At 46.4% G+C, this 17,300-nt stretch overlaps 1 protein-coding gene and 1 long non-coding RNA gene across 8 annotated transcripts in view; one reads left to right on the forward strand and one right to left on the reverse strand.

Annotated features, from left to right (window-relative positions):
- The window catches only part of LOC309640096, a 35,044-nt gene extending 28,100 nt beyond the window's left edge, over positions 1 to 6,944 (forward strand). The window contains exon 3 of the long non-coding RNA XR_014252014.1: positions 6,575 to 6,944. This is a non-coding gene — a long non-coding RNA (uncharacterized lncRNA). The remainder of the gene's footprint in view (positions 1 to 6,574) is intronic.
- RILPL2 (Rab interacting lysosomal protein like 2) overlaps positions 2,335 to 17,300 on the reverse strand; it is a 31,013-nt gene continuing 16,047 nt past the window's right edge. For 2 of the 7 annotated variants that reach the window (XM_082418351.1, XM_082418350.1), the window contains exons 4-6: positions 16,970 to 17,121; positions 10,983 to 11,096; positions 8,576 to 8,821 (exon numbers count right to left, since the gene is read on the reverse strand). In XM_082418351.1, coding sequence (XP_082274477.1) covers positions 8,728 to 8,821; positions 10,983 to 11,096; positions 16,970 to 17,121 — 360 coding nt within the window. In that variant the 3' untranslated portion in view covers positions 8,576 to 8,727. The other 5 variants (XR_014252002.1, XM_082418354.1, XM_082418352.1 and 2 more) reach the window with 5 other exon arrangements.

Raw genomic sequence — 17,300 nt, forward strand, 5'->3', positions numbered from 1 at the left:
ACACCAGTGTGAACCAGTTTTGGTGACTGTCCTCCTAGGGGACAGTCTCTTCGTTTTTATCATGGCAGGGGGGGTCAGAGGTTGCTTGTGGAGATTAAAAGTTAAACATGTTGCCCCCTCAGAACAATGCCTGGCAAGTAGTGTACATTTTAGCTGTTGTAATTGTCATTATTGTTGTTGTTTCTAACGTGCTAGATTTGATTCTCAGGTAGGCGTCTCAATGGTGCTGGAAGTCGTGTCCCCACCCCGCCCCGCCCCCGCCGCCAGCCCAGATCGCCATCCCCACCGCACATGCCACCACCCGCCCCTGAGAGGCTTAGTTCCCTCAGCCCCGGGCACTGGAGGCAGGTTGGGACTGTGGGTAGAGTCCTTGGTTTACAGGCGGAAGGTCCATTCCCAGCGTCGATCAGCTTTAAGCATTTGTCAGCTGTCACCCTGAACAAATCACTTACCCTCTGAAATCTGTCCATCAGGTTTGGAACAGCCTCTGCCCACCTGCCTTGCAGGGGTTTCCGGAGGATTCAGTCATCATGTATTACTACCTCCTCACGTTGGAGGGGATGTGTGGCCTGGTGGCCAAGTGCTCAGCCCTGGAACAGAACGTCAGGTTCCAGCCGCTTAGCAGCTGTGTAACCTTGGGCGGGTTACCTAACCGCCCTGCGTGCCACTTTCCTCCTTGGTGACATGAAGATGATACTGGTGCTTGTGTCGGGGTGATGGTGAGGATTGGATGAGCTTAAGACATAAAAAGTACTTGCACGTAGATGATCCTCAGTAATCAATGTTAGCTATTATTAGGATGAAAATTTTGGGTGGTTTTCTATCATTCACTGTTGACAAGTGCCCAGGACTGATAGATACTGCCTCTAAGCCTGCTCCTTCTGGGGCTGGGTTTGGAGTTGGAAGCCTGCAGTGTGGGAGCGGCCGTGTCTCTGCTGTCTGTGGTCACACTGGGCCCGGCTCCAAGAACTGAGCTCCTGGCACTCCAACGGCCACACCCCAGCGTCTGCGGTTCTGAAGTCAGGATGCTCGGGTTCGTTCCCCAAGTCAGCTCTCACCTCCAAGGTGCAGAAATCCTCCTCCCTCCCCCCTGTTAAGAGGGCAGCAGCCAGTCAGGGTTGCAGCGTTACACGGGGTTACAGGAATCAGGAGCCCCCGATCTAAGACACTGTTGAGATGGCATTCTGGACCAGACACTTGAACGTTGCCGACTTTTCTTGGCAGGCAGACTGGTTTTGGCCTTGGCACCTGGGTTCAAGTCCCACTTTTATCACTTTCCAGCTGGGGCCTTAGACAAGCCCCTTAGCCCCACTGTGCCGGCACTTGCTTGGGTGAACCACGGGAATAATAACGCCCATCCCATAGGGGTAAGGTGAGGCAACATATATAGGTGTGGGCAAGGCATACAGTAAATTGCACTCATTATTAATATTTGCACTTTCCGGAGAATCAGTGTACATAGAGCATCACAGATAAGAACCGAGGCCTTAGAATCAGGCCTGTGTTTGCATCCTGGGCAGTAACTTCCCAGCTACGTGACCTCGTGTAAAGTACTTTAACCTCTTGGAGTCTTGGTTTCCAAATCTGTAAACTGGACGATTAGTATTAGTCCCCATCTCCTCAGATGTTATAGGAATAAATGAGATAATCCAGGCAGCAGGGAAACACGTTCAGTAAGCCAGTGTTATTCACTAAGAAGACAGGCTCATAGGGTGAGTTCAGCAGGCTCATTAGTTTCTTTGCAAAGTATAGTCTCCTGCTATCTACAGACTGTATTTCATTGATTCCTAAATGCACTTTTTTTTTTTCACATTTTAACATCGCTGAAATCAGGATGAGTCTTAAAATCAATAGCATCTTAATGTTATAATTTGTAGCATTTTTCCTGTCATAGCAACACACAAAATAATGGTGCCTCACTTAGATTCAATGAGATGTATGTGCACCATATATATGTATGTAGGTATACATACGTTACATATGTATATGTACGTGTGTGTGTGTGTGTGTGTGTATTTGGCTCTTGAACAACGCAGGGAGTTATGGACGCCCACCCTCTCCACAGTCGAAAAATCCGCATACAGCTTATAGTCAGCCCTCCATATTCGAGTTTCCTCCGTATACGCAGATTCAACCAACTGCAGGTCGTGCAGTACTACAGTGTTTACTATTGAAAAAAGATCTGTGTGTGAGTGGACCTTCACAGTTCAAACTGCGTTATTCAAGGGTCAACTGTATACAGTTCACAGATTTGGAAACCAAGACTCCAAAAAGCTGAAGTAACTTACACAAGGTCACGTAACTCTAAGAGGCCACTCTAAAACACAGAAAGTGTAAAAGTCATTTTACTTTAATAAAAAAATCGTGTAAAGAAAGTCACGTTAGCAAAATCAAATAGTCACTAAATATCAGTGAAGTCATCGCTGCCAAGTCCATACCAGATTTTCCTGCATCCTCTTCTCCCCACCCCAATTTGGGCTGGTGTATTTCGCAGCTACGCAGTAAAGACCTGGGTCGTTTGTGAGCCCTGAGAAGCAGAAAGCACATCCGCACGCTGGGGGCCTCTTGGGGGGTTGAAGTGGGGCTGCAGGTGGCCCCGTTTCGCTTTCCTTCTGCTTTCTCGATTTCTTTGTGCTGCTTCACTCGCCCTGGCCCAGCCGTCAGGGTTGTTCAGTTCTGCAGCCGGTGAGGCACCCGTTCCTCCTCAGACGGCTTTGAGGGGAAACAAAGGAGCAAGTGCAGTGGGTACGCGCTGGCACTGAGAGATGATTTTTGAAGTCGTCTTCTGAGAACTGAGCCATGGCCTCAGATCTATGTCTGCTTCCCTGACCGGAAAGAGAACCTGGGTGGAGAGAGAGAGGGGTGGGTCAGGGGGAACAGAGCGAGTTCTGAAGCGGGAGGTGCAGAACCTCCTGCAAAATCTGTAAGCAGCTCTTGCAGGCCATTTCCTTGGGGCTCATTATGGGACAGGCACTGTTCCAGGGCTTTCCATCTACTAGCTCATTTCAAACTCATAACAACATGAGGAGGTGAGTACAATCAATACCCCCATTTTATAGATGAGCAAACTGAGGTTATGGGAGGTTAAGTAACAGGCCCAAGGTCACACAGCATATCTTGGAACCACTGGGACTTGGGCCCAGAGCCCACATAACTACTGTGCTAGACTGACAGATGGAGTCTGGAACCTTTTTTTTTTTTTTAATTTCTAATTTTAAGTGGTTTTTATTGTAGAAGAAGTGATAACTTCTCAATGGTACCTACAATTATAAAATAGATATTTGCAATGAAGAGTAACATGCAAGTTCTTGGATATAACAGATAAAACATATAAAGATATCCCCTGAGGCATGAGTAACAAACTTTCAGTCCCCCTCATGCAAAGTTTTGAAAAGGAAGAATGACATCTGGGGGCTTCCCTGGTGGCGCAGTGGATAAGAATCTGCCCGCCAACGCAGGGGACACAGGTTCTACCCCTGGTCTGGGAAGATCCCACATGCTGGGGAGCAACTAAGCCCGTGTGCCACAACTACTGAGCCTGCACTCTAGAGCCCGCGAGCCACAACTACTGAAGCCCGTGCGCCTACAGGCTGTGCTCCGCAACAAGAGAAGCCACCGCAATGAAAAGCCCGCACACCGCAATGAAGAGTAGCCCCCGCTCGCCGCAACTAGAGAAAAGCCAGCGCAGCAACAAAGACCCAACACAGCCAAAAATAAATAAATTAATTTTTTTAAAAAAGGAATGACATCTGGGGTTGATCAAAGTACAGTGACACAAAGTACAGTGTCAATGCTATTTCCAGTTGTAGGAAAGATGCAAAGATGGCTGGTGGGCTGAAAAGTCAGTGATGGGGATACGGGCTCTTGCTTCCAGTCAGACAAACCTCTTGAGCACCGCTAGCAGCTCTGCCAGCAACGGCAGGGACGAGCCCTTGACTCACGTGCGGATACAGGCGCTAGGGCTCAGCCGCCCTCCCCCTGAGCCTGCGCATACCCCGCCAACCCCACTTCCCTGTCTCAGGAAACGTCATCTTCCCCCACCCCAGTCATTCAAGACAGCAACCGGGAGTTGTTCTCAACTCCTCTCCCCTCAGCCCACCTGCTATACTTTAGTCATCATGCCCCAGATATGTTCTCATCCCACCACCTCTCATCTCCTCCACTGCCACCCGCAGGACAAGCCACCATGAGGAGCATAACAGCCTCCCCTCCCCCCACAGTCCACTCATGCGGCAGCCAGAATGACCGCGTCACTGTGCAGAGCTAAGTCACTCCTCAGCTTAAACCCTGCATGGCTCCCCACTGTCCTCAGGACAAAGACAAAAGTCCTTCTCAGCATGACTTACTTCTTCGGAGAGTCGTTCATTCATTCATTCACTCATTCATTCCATTAGCTCGATAATCTTGTCTGATCATGAAACTGTGGCCTCACACTCTTTAAACCTGTGTCCTCAGGCTGGCTGACAAACACTGTATTTTTGCCGTATCAGCCTCAAACTCCAATTAAGTAACCCAAAGAACTCCCCTAGAAGAGGCAGAAAGAAACCAGTAGCTTATGGGGACTTCCCTGGTGGTTCAGTGGTTGGTTAAGAATCCGCCTTCTGATGCAGGGGACACGGGTTCGATCCCTGGTCAGGGAACTAAGATCCCACATGCTGCGGGGCAACTAAGCCCATGTGTGTCGCAACTACTGAGCACACGGGCCACAGCCAGAGAGAAGCCCGTGAGCCTCAGCAGAGGATCTCGCGTGCCGCAAAAAGATCCCGAATACCGCAACTAAGACCGACACAGCCAAAAATAAAATAAATAAATAAATATTAAAAAAAAAAAAAAGAGAAACCAGTAGCTTATGGGTCTGGAAGCCTTGTTTACAGTGAGATCCTCAGCCAATGAATGTCCCAAATAAACACCTTCAGATCAGACACCTGCTGTAGGGTGGAGATGCTCTTTCATTCATTATCTTACCTCAGGAGACCCTTTCTTGGGGAAGAAACACTCCCACTGGCCCTACTTTGTCCCCTCAACCCTTCTTCACAAAGCAGCCAGAGTGAGCTTTTTATAGGTGAATATGGACATGTCACTCCCCAGCTTAAAACCTTCCAAGGTCTTTCCAAAGCACTTAGAATGAAACCCAAAGTCGTCACCGGGATCCACTTGGCCCCGAATGACCCGCTCCCTCCCCTTCTCCAGCCTCACCTCCCTTCTCTTTGCTGCTCCAGCCACCATGATCTCTGTTGCACAAGCTCTCTCCAGCCTCTGGCCTTTACACCTGCTGTTCCCTCTGCCAGGAAGTCAGGGAAAACTCAGGTCATTATGGCCTTCCAGGGCTCAGCTTGAATGTTGCCTTTTCATAGAAGTCTTCCAGGACTCCCCAGATCTAAAGTAGCTCCCTATCGGGAACTTCCTGGTGGTCCAGTGGTTAGGACTCTGCGCTTTCACTGCCCAGGGCTCGCATTTGATCCCTGTTTGGGGAACTAAGATCCCATAAGTCGTGTGGCGCGGCCAAAAATAACTTAAAAAAAAAAGCAGCTCCTTATCAACCTCTCTCTCAGCACCCTATTTAATGGTCTTCAGCACAGGTAGGGCCATCTGCAACTGTCCCGTTAGTACATTTCCTGACCGGTTCACTCTCTGCCTCCCCTATTGGAATGTAAGCACCACGAGGGCAGGGACTCCATCTTGCTCACTGTATCCCCAGCACCTAGATCAGTGCCTGGCACATGGTAGGCTCTCAATAAGTATTTGTTGGAAGAGTAAGTAAATGTGGTTTCAGGTGGTCTTGTCTGATAAAGCTGTTTCATGCAGCCATTCAAGAAAGCCTGGTAATACTTAACTGAACTAAGTAGACATGCACTCTGTGGGCTGTTTGCCCCCGCAGAAGCATCCCCTCCCTTCTCCAGCCTGCTCTCTGCTCCAGGAGGCTGAGCTCTGTGGGGGATCTCAACAAGCTCCCTTGTCCTCTAGCTTCCGGCTGGGCTCAGCCAATGGGAAGCACCTGCACGCGCGGGGAGGGTGGGAGGAGAGAGAGGTCCGGGCATTCACTCCCGGCTGTGTCCCTGCCAGGTTTTGTTTCACTAGCTACTGTGTGTTCCTCTTCTGAAGGCCACATGCCTTTCTGACTCTCCTCCTTCCCTCACAGCTCCCTCCCCTTGCCCCTCTGTTGCCCGCCCCAGGATGCTTCTCCATCCCATATCTCTGCTCCCACATCTGTAAAATGTCCCTTCTTTAAATCTTTTCAGTCACTCCTTTTGCGTGAGCCTTTGTTTCTTTTTTTTTTTTTTGAGCCTTTGTTTCTTGATAAGCAAGAACCCAGGATGATAGGCCCCATGGCCCTGCAATATCACCCCTGGGTATATATCCCTGGGAAATTCACACCCAGGTCCGTGAGAGGACATGAATAAGCATGGAGATATTCACTGCAGCACTGTCCACAGTGGGGGAGGCAACCTGCGATCCCATCGCTGGGGTCAGAAACAAGTTGGATGTCTACACTGCTATATGGACAGCTCTTAAAAACTGCTAAATGGGGACTTCCCTGGTGGCGCAGTGGTTAAGAATCTGCCTGCCAATGCAGGGGACACAGGTTCGAGCCCTGGTCCAGGAAGATCCCACATGCCGTGGAGCAACTAAGCCCATGTGCCACAACTACTCAGCCTGTGATCTAGAACCTGCGAGCCACAACTACTGAGCCCACGTGCTGCAACTACTGAAGCCCGCGCGCCTAGAGCCCATGCTGCCCAACAAGAGAAGCCACTGCAATGAGAAGCCCGCGCACCACAATGAAGAGGAGCCCCTGCTCGCCACAACTAGAGAAAGCCCATGCGCAGCAACAAAGACGCAACGCAGCCAATAAATAAATAAATAAATATAAATAAATAAATTAAAAAAAAAACAAGCTGCTTAATGTCCATCAGCAGATGAATGGATAAATCGAATGTGGTCTATACATACCATGGACTATCACTGGGCCTTAAGGATGAAAGAAATTCTGACACATGGTGCAACATGGATGCACCTGAAGACATTATGCTAATCACATAAGCCAGTCATGAAAGGACAAATACTGCATGTCTCCACTTCTATGAGGTCCCCAGGGTAGTCAGATGCATAGAGACCGAAAGTAGAGTGGTGGGTGCCAGGGGCTGGAGGAGGGGAACGGAAGAGTTAATGGTTAATGGGGACAGGGTTTCGGGACAGGATGACGAAATAGTCCTGGAAATGGATAGTGGTGGTGGATGCACAGGATCTTCATGCATTTAATGTGACTGAATTGTACACTTACAAGTGATTAAAATGGGGGCTTCCCTGGTGGCGCAGTGGTTGAGAATCTGCCTGCCAATGCAGGGGACACGGGTTCGAGCCCTGGTCTGGGAAGATCCCACATGTCACGGAGCAACTGGGCCCGTGAGCCACAATTACTGAGCCTGCGCGTCTGGAGCCTGTGCTCCGCAACAAGAGAGGCCGCGATAGTGAGAGGCCCGCGCACCGCGATGAAGAGTGGCCCCCGCTTGCCGCAACTGCAGAAAGCCCTCACACAGAAACGAAGACCCAACACAGCCATAAATAAATAAATAAATAAATAAATAAATAAAAGCAACAGTCTAAAAAAAAAAGTGATTAAAATGGTCTCACAGACAGAGAAAACAATCCTATGGTGACCAAAGGGGAAGTGGCGGGGAAGGATAAATTAAATTAGGTGTTTGGGATTAACAGATACAAACTACTGTATATAAAATAGATAAACAACAAGGACCTACTGTACAGCACAGGGAACTATATTCAATATCTTGTAATAACCTATAATGGAAAAGAATCTGAAAAAGAATATATATATATGTATAACTGAATCGCTTTGCTGTATACCTGAAACTAATACAATATTATAAATCAACTGTACTTCAATTTTTTTTTTAATTTTTTTTTTATTATTATTATTATTTTTGGCTGCGCCCCATGGCATACAGGATCTTAGTTCCCTGACCAGGGATCAAACCCGCAGCCCCTGCATTGGAAGCATGGAGTCTTAACCACTGGACCACCGGGGAAGTCCAACTATACCTCAATTTTTAAAAAAATAATTAAAATGGTAAATTTTATGTTAGGTATGATTAAAATAAAAAACACTAAAAAAAAAAAAAAGATCATTCAAACTCAGTTCTCAAAGCCCAAAGCTTCTGACCATATATCGGCTAAAGCTATGCTGTCCAATACAGCGGCCACTAGCTACACATGCCTTTTGAGCCCTTGAAACATAACGAGTCTTTTTTTTTTAAAGTATTTGTTTATTTATTTATTTATGGCTGTGTTGGGTCTTCGTTTCTGTGCAAGGGCTTTCTCTAGTTGCGGCAAGTGGGGGCCACTCTTCATCACGGTGCGTGGGCCTCTCACTATCGCGGCCTCTCTTGTTGTGGAGCACAGGCTCCAGACGCGCAGGCTCAGTAATTGTGGCTCACGGGCCTAGCTGCTCCGCGGCATGTGGGATCTTCCCAGACCAGGGCTCGAACCCGTCTACCCTGCGTTGGCAGGCAGATTCTCAACCACTGCGCCACCAGGGAAGCCCCGAGTCTTTTTTAAAAAATTAATTAATTAATTATATTTATTTTTGGCTGCGTTGGGTCTTCATTGCTGCCCACGGGCTTCCTCTAGTTGCGGTGAGCGGGGCCTACTCTTCGTTGCAGTGCACAGGCTTCTCATTGCAGTGGCTTCTCTTGTTGCAGAGCACGGGCTCTAGGGCGTGCGGGCTTCAGTAGTTGTGGCGCACGGGCTTAGTTGCTCTGCGGCATGTGGGATCTTCCCAGACCAGGGCTCGAACCCGTGCCCCCTGCATTGGCAGGCAGATTCTCAACCACTGCACCACCAGAGAAGCCCCATAACAAGTCTTAACTGAAATGTGCTGTCAGTGTAAAATACACATCAGATTTCAAGGGCTTACTATTTAAAAAGAAGAATGTAAAATATCTCATTAATAATGTTTTATAGTGATCACACGTTGAAATGATAATATTTTGGATGTGTTGGGTTAGTAAAATATATTATTAAAATTTAAAAAAGAGTGCCTGAGGGAATTCCCTGGCATTCCAGTGGTTAGGACTCTGCGCTTCCACTGCAAGGGGCACGGGTTCCATCCCTGGTCGGGGAACTAAGATCCCTCATGCCACGGTGCAGCCAAACAAATTTTTAAATACATATTTTTTTTTCTAAAAAAAAAGAGTGCCTGATAAAAAAGAAAACGACAACAGTGTTTAGTGAAGAAAAAAAAAACAATACGAGGAAACAGAATGAAGTGTTAAACAAAATATCAGTTACTATTGAAAATACATCCACAAAAGGCAATATACAATTTTTAGAACATGGTACCTAAATGCCCATATGAGACTGGCTGAGGGGGAGGGGAGCTGGGAAGCAGAATGGGAATGGGGGATGGGGATAAAGAGGGAACAAATAAAACCAAGAAGAAAGGGGTCTTACGCTCACAATGAGGTGCATTGTGCCATGAGCTGAGACTCACTAACGCAACCCTATGTTCCTGAGATCCAAAAAGAGAAAAAGAAAAAAAAAAATTTTCTCCTCTCTCTTGAAACAAAGGCATCTTAATTAAACCTGCCCTGGAAGGTAACTCAGAATCTCTGATCCCTCAAAATTATTTCCCTGTGAAATTGGAGTCCGCGAAGTCCTTGCAAAATAGGTCACTGCGGCACCCCCGGCGTGAGCACCACACCTGGCGCACAATATAGACTCAGTGAGGGTTTGTTGACTGACTAATGACCGAATGAATGGAAGAAAATGAGGTCCCCTCAGCCCTCCCGGAGAGGCAGGAATAATGGAGCAAGAGTCAGATGGCAGCCTAGGACCTGATGCAGCCTGCGATGGTGGGTCATTTGGATTGTACAGTCTTTATTTTTAATCTTAAATTATTTGCCGGCATTTGGAAATCAGATTCCATGAACAAATCCGGCTTCTCGGCTTCACTCAAGAAGCAGAAGGTCTGGTAACATGTTATTCCTAGGCCAGACAGAACTGAGGGGCAACTGTCCCCTACCCCACCCCACAGCCCCATCACGCATCCACATTAAGTGCTCGGCCCCCGTAGGCTTTCTAGTTTGAGATCCCTGATCGAGGCTGTTTCTCACTTTCGATCCAAAAGACCAGGAGCTGATAAACTGTCACCAGGCCAGACATTCTCAAAGCAACCAAGGCAAACCAGCTGCTTGCTTCAGCATGGGGTGGAGGAAAGGTGTGCCTAATTGTACTGACATCTGTAGACAGAAAAGGCACATCTCAAGATGTGGTCCAAGGGCTCCCCACATCAGAACTGTCTGGGAATTTAGTAAAAATCCAGATTTCTGGGCCTCATCCTAGAACCAATGACTTGATATCGAGAATCTGAATTTTAACTAGTGTCCCACACTCTATGGTTTGAGGCACAGCAACCAAAGAAACAAGGGATTAACAATGGTACATGAACACGAGGGGAGTATTCAGAGGACACTGCATTATGGGTCCCAGCATTGGGAGACCCAGGGTCCTCCAAAGTTGGTGATGAACTAGCCCCCTTAAACCCCAATAATTATTCTTTTTGTGTTTTTCTTGTGGTTGTAATATTATTATTATTTGGTTATTGTTATTATATCATAGGGAGGCAGTAGAGTGTAGAATCTGGACTTCCTTGGGTTCAAATCCTGACTTCACTATTTACTATCTGTGTGACCTTGGGTACGTGACTTTACTTCTTGGTATTTACTTCCCCAACTGTAAGTTGGGGATTATAATAGTTCCTACCTCATAGGGTCACTGTGAAGAGTCAATGAATTAATATATGTTAAGTGCTTACACTACTGCCTGGCAGATATTATAATACACCAGCAATGAGTTTTCATATCAGCTGCAAGACCACCACCAGGAGAGCAGGACCTCCCCCTCTCACCCCCACTCCTTCCTTTAGTGATTATTTAGTGGCAACAGGGGGCAGCCAGGTGACTTACAGCTTCCTTATGATTGTCTTCTCCTCCTTGTTACTGCTGGCATTGCTGGCCCTGGTAACCAGAGCATCTTTTTCTCTTCTTCCTGCTGGGCCTTCTCTTGCTGGGACCAGGCCACTAGGAAAAAGGAGACAAATATTTGGGTTGTTTTATTGAAGATCTCTTATTTGTGCAGCTCTGAAAGTGAAGGTTCTTAATAATTATTATTATATTAATAATATTATCATTGAAAGTGCTACAGTTAGACATTCTGACTCAGATGATTAGAATCTTCCTTCCACCTTTCCACTGTTGACACCTCTTCTTTCTTTCCCTTGGCTAATTCCATTGGCTGGTACTTTAAGCTTCTCCAGTTGCTAGAAATATAACCATGTATAAATCCTCTAACTTAACCCTTGATTTCCTAATTAGTAAAATAAGGATAATGAAAGTACCTAATTCCTAGGATTGAGGGATTAAGCGAGATAATAAATGGAATTCATTCATTCATTCAACAAATATTATTAAGCTACATATTGTACCAATGTATATAGATATAGCAATTAACAAAATAGATAAAATATCTTCTCTCATGCAATTTATATCCCATTGGGGAAGAAAACAGTCAAGAAAAAAATAAATAAGTAAAATTTAAAAATATATAGTAAGTCAGATGGTGATAAGACCTAGATTGATATTGATCAATAAGATATTTAGGTCAGGTGACCCAAAGAGGGCTAGAGTATTTCCCTGGATTTGATGTACAGAACTTGGAAGAAGGCTATTCTCTCTTACTTGCTGATTGCCAGCAGCCATGCTTCCTAAGATTCAGAGAAGGATTGTCTTTAATACAAGATAATAAGGCCAAAAAAGGGAAGCAAAGAGAAAAGAAAGAGGCACACAGTCCCTGATTCCAACCCTGAGGCCTTAGTTGCAGTTTTTTCTTTATTTCTGAGACCAATTCCAGGATCCTTCCCAGCTATGTGAGCCAATAAAACTCCCTTTTGTGCTTAAGCTAGTTTGAATTGGATCTCTGTCACCTGCAATCGAAAGAAGCCTGACCACAGTGAAGCATTTCAAAGTCTGACCCAGGGACTTCCTTGGTGGTCCAGTGGTTAAGAATCCACCTGCCAATGCAGGGGACACAGGTTCGAGTCCTGGTCCGGGAAGATCCCACATGCCGTGGAGCAACTAAGCCCGTGCACCACAACTACTGAGCCTGCGCTCTGGAGCCCGCGAGCCACAACTACTGAGCCCCCATGCCACAATTACTGAAGCTGACGCGCCTGGAGCCCATGAACAATGAGAACAAGAGAAGCCACCGCAATGAGAAGCCTGCGCATTGCAATGAAGAGTAGCCCCTGCTCGCCGCAACTAGAGAAAGCCCGCGTGCAGCAACAAAGACCCAATGCAGACATAATTAATTAATTAATTAATTAATTAATTATAAAAAATATTTAAAAATTAAAAAATAATCTGCCTTCCAATGCAGGGGATGCAGGTTCGATCCCTGGTCAGGGAACTAAGATCCCACATGTTGTGGGGCAACTAAGCCAAGGCGCCACAACTAGAGAGCCCACGTGCTGCAACTAAGACCTGATGCAGCCAAATAAATAAATAAATAAATATTTTTTAAAAAAATGTCTGACCCAGTAAGCTCATTAGATCCACTTAGGTACTTTGTTGTGGTACCTACTGGTAAATTTATGTCCATGCTACAGGCATCAATTTTCCCCTTACTACAGACTGAATTCATATGTTGAAGCCCTAACCCTTAATGTTATGGTATTTGAAGATGGGACCTTTGGAAGACACTTAGGTTTACATGAGGTCATGAGGGTGGGCCCTCATGATGGGATTAGTGCCCTTGCAAGAAGAGACACCAGACGGCTTGCTCTCTCTCTCATTCTCCTCACCATTTGAGGACACAGCAAGAAGGCAGCTGTCTACAAGCCAGGAAGAGCCAGAACCAACCATACTGGCACCTTGATCTTGGACTTCTAGCCTCCAGAACTGTGAGAAAAAAAATTTCTATTGTTTAAGCCACCCAGTCTCTGGTGTTTTGTTATGGCAGCTGGAGCTGACTGAGATGCCCCTTTAGGTATGAACGTCAGAGAGTAGAATTTACCCCTCTCTCTCTTTCTTTGCAAAGAGTGGGCTCTTATTACTTAATATTGTTATTTCTATTTTTAGTATATATATTAATTATAATAATATTCATATGAGAATCATCTAAAACTTACCTTTTCCCACTATCTACCATTACCTAACACCCTAAAACTTAGTGATTTAAAACTATGATGATTTATGACTTCTCATGATAGCTCTATTTTTTTTTTTAATTTCTTTTTTTCTGTCTTTATTTTTTTATTTTTTTTTATTTTTAAATTATTTATGGCTGTGTTGGGTCTTCATTTCTGTGCGAGGGCTTTCTCTAGTTGTGGCAAGTGGGGGCCACTCTTCACCGCGGTGCGCAGGCCTTTCACTGTCGTGGCCTCTCTTGTTGCGGAGCACAGGCTCCAGATGCGCAGGCTCAGTAGTTGTGGCTCACGGGCCTAGTTGCTCCGCGGCATGTGGGATCTTCCCAGACCAGGGCTCGAATCCGTGTCTCCTGCATTAGCAGGCAGATTCTCAACCACTGCGCCACCAGGGAAGCCCAGCTCTATTTCTTATGGTTGATTTGGTGGTTCTCCTGATGGTCTAGTTTGGGGTTCTCAACTGGCTGCATTCAGTTGGTGGATCAGCTGGGGGCTGGATGCAGCTGGGGCTGTCATATGGGACACCTTCATTCTTCTTCATGTGACCTCTCCATGTGACTACCTTGAGCTTCCTCATAGCATGGTGGTCTCAAGGCAGCAATCTGAGAGCACAAACATGGAAGCTGCTAGGCCTTTTAGAGCCTTAACCTAGGAAGCCAAACAGCATCACTTCCACCACATTCGATTGGTCAGAGCAAGTCATAGGGCCGTCCAGATTCAAGAGGACGGAAAATAGACTCTACCTCTACTCCGATGAGAGGAATGGAAAAGTCTCATTGCAAAAGGAATGCAGGGGGACTTCCCTGGTGGTGCAGTGGTTAAGAATCCGCCTGCCAATGCAGGGAACACGGGTTTGAGCCCTGGTCCGGGAAGATCCCACACGCCATGGAGCGACTAAGCCTGTGCACCACAACTACTGAGCCAGTGCTCTAGAGCCCGTGCACCACAGCTGCTGAGCCCGTGTGCCGCAACTACTGAAGCCCGCGCGCCTAGAGCTGGTGCTCCTCAACAAGAGAAGCCACCGCAATGAGAAGCCCGCACACCGCAATGAAGAGTAGCCCCCGCTCGCTGCAACTAGAGAAAGCCCGCGCGCAGCAATGAAGACCCAATGCAGCCAAAAATAAAATGAATTAATTAATTAATTAAAAAAAAAAAAAGGAATGCAGGTTGGGAAAAACTGTTGTGACCATCTTTGGAAACAGTCGACCATATCTGCTTTCAGTTAAAACTATCATTAGTATGAGCTTGGGCCTCCAAATTGATGCAGTTGCTAAGAGAACACCTCAGTTGACATGCTGGTTTCTCCAGAATATATAACACAGGAGACTAAGCAGAATCCTGCTGTCTGTCTGTTGGCCTGTACCAGATGGGAAGTGCACATCTGTTGCTCTCTGGGAATTCAAAACTGGAAGTAACGTGTGTTGCTTTATTCACTAGCAAGCTGCTCACGGCATAGGCAGTCTAGCAGTTCCTCTTTTTAACTAACCGTGTCTGGAGTACTTATTAAATGAGATGAAGACAGGTCTTTCCATTAACATCGTTCCAACCTCAGCAGAAGGAAGACAATTAAATTCCTGTTGGCAGAACTCAGCTCTTTTGGATTTAGCTTCCTAGGACATTTTTACTTTGATGCTCTCTTAATGATGCCATATTGAATGAATTTAAAGAATAATATCATTGGGGCTTTGTTTTGTTTTGAATTAGAGTATTTCCTTACTTCCAAACTTTCCAAGTCCAAATGTGGCATGATAATTAAAAGCTCAGGCTCTAATGTCAGGCTGTCTGACCTCACGTCTCAAGGTTGCCACCACCAGCCCTGGGACTTCAAGCAGGTACTTGACCTCTCTGACCCTTAGATCCTCTTGGGGATAACATTACCCTAACTCATAGGCTTGCTGTGAACACTAATTGAAATGATGCTCGGGATACACTTAGCACATGGTAAGCATTGATAAGTATTAGTTGGCACTACGTTTTGTTTGTTTTGTTTTTTACTTTTTGGCGGCACCCTGAGGCATGTGGGATCTTAGTTCCCCCACCAGGGATCAAACCTGCAGCCCCTGCATTGGGAGCTCGAAGTCTTAACCACTGGACCACCAGGGAAGTCCTAGCACCATGTTTTTATTCTCTTGATCTTTCCTTCTCCTGCCTCTAAGGAAACCTGCTTTGTTTAACTCAGTGTTTCCCAGAATTATTCAACCACAGAGCTCCTTTTTGCCGCTCTGTGTGGCTTGTGGGAACTCAGTTCCCCGACCAGGGACTGAACCCGGGCCACAGCAGTGAAAGCGCCGAATCCTAACCACTGGACCACCAGGGAACTCCCTAGAGCTCCCTTTTTGAAGAAATACCTACATAAAGTAAAATATTTTGGGAAACATGGTGCAGAAGGATAAAGCAAAGTCCAAACCTGCTATGTCAGCAGCTTCCTTATTTTCTCTCTTGCTTGTCCTACAGTTCCTCCTCTACCCAGTATTATTGTGATCTTTTTTAACTTTTAAATTTTATACAATTTCAAACTTAGAGAAAAGGTGTAATACTCGTACAGAAACTTCCCATGTATCTACCCAGATCCCTCAAATGCTTATCCGTGTATCTATCTACCTACCCATCCATCCATCCATCCACCGATCCACCTACCCATCCACCCATGCAACCATCTTCTCCCTGAACCACTTGAGAGTAAACTGGAGACATCTTACCCCCTCACTCCTAAATGCTTAAGTGTCTTTCCAAAGAACAAGGACATTCTCTCACATAACCAAGTCGTTCAGTTATCAAAATCACCACATTGATCTTTTAAAATAGTAAATCAGACTGTGTCATTCCCTTAAGACTTCCCAAAATCTTCTCATTACACTTACAATAAAACTAGAGCTCCTGGGCTTCCCTGGTGGCACAGTGGTTAAGAATCTGCCTGCCAATGCAAGGGACACAGGTTTGAGCCCTGGCCCGGGAAGATCCCATATGCTGCAGAGCAACTAAGCCCGTGCGCCACAACTACTGAGCCTGAGCTCTAGAGCCTGCAAGCCACAACTACTGAAGCCTGCGTGCCTAGAGCCCGTGCTCCGCGACAAGAGAAGCCACAACGAGAAGCCCGCACACTGCAACGAAGAGTATCTCCCGCTCACTGCAAGTAGAGAAAGCCCACGCACAGCAACGAAGACCCAACACAGCCAAAAATAAATAAATAAATAAATTTATTTAAAAAAAAACACCAAAAACTAGAGCTCCTTCTTGTGGCCAAAAAGGCCACCCCTTGGTCTCTTCTGGACCATCCTCTACCTCACATTCCAAGTTCCACCATGGTGGGTCTCTTAAATTGGCCAAATGGGTTCCTACCTCAGGGCCTTTGCACTTCTTGTTCTACTTTTGCGCAACCAAATCTTTACATGGTTGGCTGCTTCTTGTCATTCACCTCAGGGGGGTCTTCCCTGACCACCCAGTCTAAAGCAGGGCCCCCCCAGCACTCTGCTCTCTGTCATGTCACCTTGATCTACATTCTCTTCAGCATTCACCACCATTATCCTGTGTGTTCATTGCAGGCTTCCTGGCTGATTGCCTGTCTTCCCCCTAGACTAGCACAGACTTTCTCTTTTGTTCCTGCTCTACCCCCAGTGCCAGGAATAGTGTCTGGCATATAGTGGGTCTTCAATAAGTAGATGGGATGAATATAAGAACAGATATGTAATATATCAAGGAATTCTAGGCAGTGTCTTGCTCTGTGGTGTAGGAGCCCCAGGCAGCACAGCCCACCTCTTATAGCACTGCAGCTCTTCCTGCACCACCAGCAGCTGCGACTTGAGTTTGTTGCGCTCCTGCAGTACGTCTCTCAGCTCCTGTAGCGTAAAGCGTGGTCGGTTGGGATCTGTCAGGTCAACCACCATTTTGTCTGGTCCCAGGTTCACCTGTAAGAAAAGACATCACTTATACAGTTTCCCTCATGAGGATGGACTGTCCATCCCAGAAAGGAAAGTTCTCTTGTTCTGTTACTACTCCCAGGGACCCGATGAGATGAGACGTTGCCTGTTGGAAGTGTTTGGTTGATGGTAAAGAGGCAAGAATTCTGAGTACCATTCTCCAAGAA

The sequence above is a fragment of the Balaenoptera physalus genome (assembly GCF_965194825.1).
Source record: "Balaenoptera physalus genome assembly, chromosome: 12".
NCBI lineage: Eukaryota > Metazoa > Chordata > Mammalia > Artiodactyla > Balaenopteridae > Balaenoptera > Balaenoptera physalus.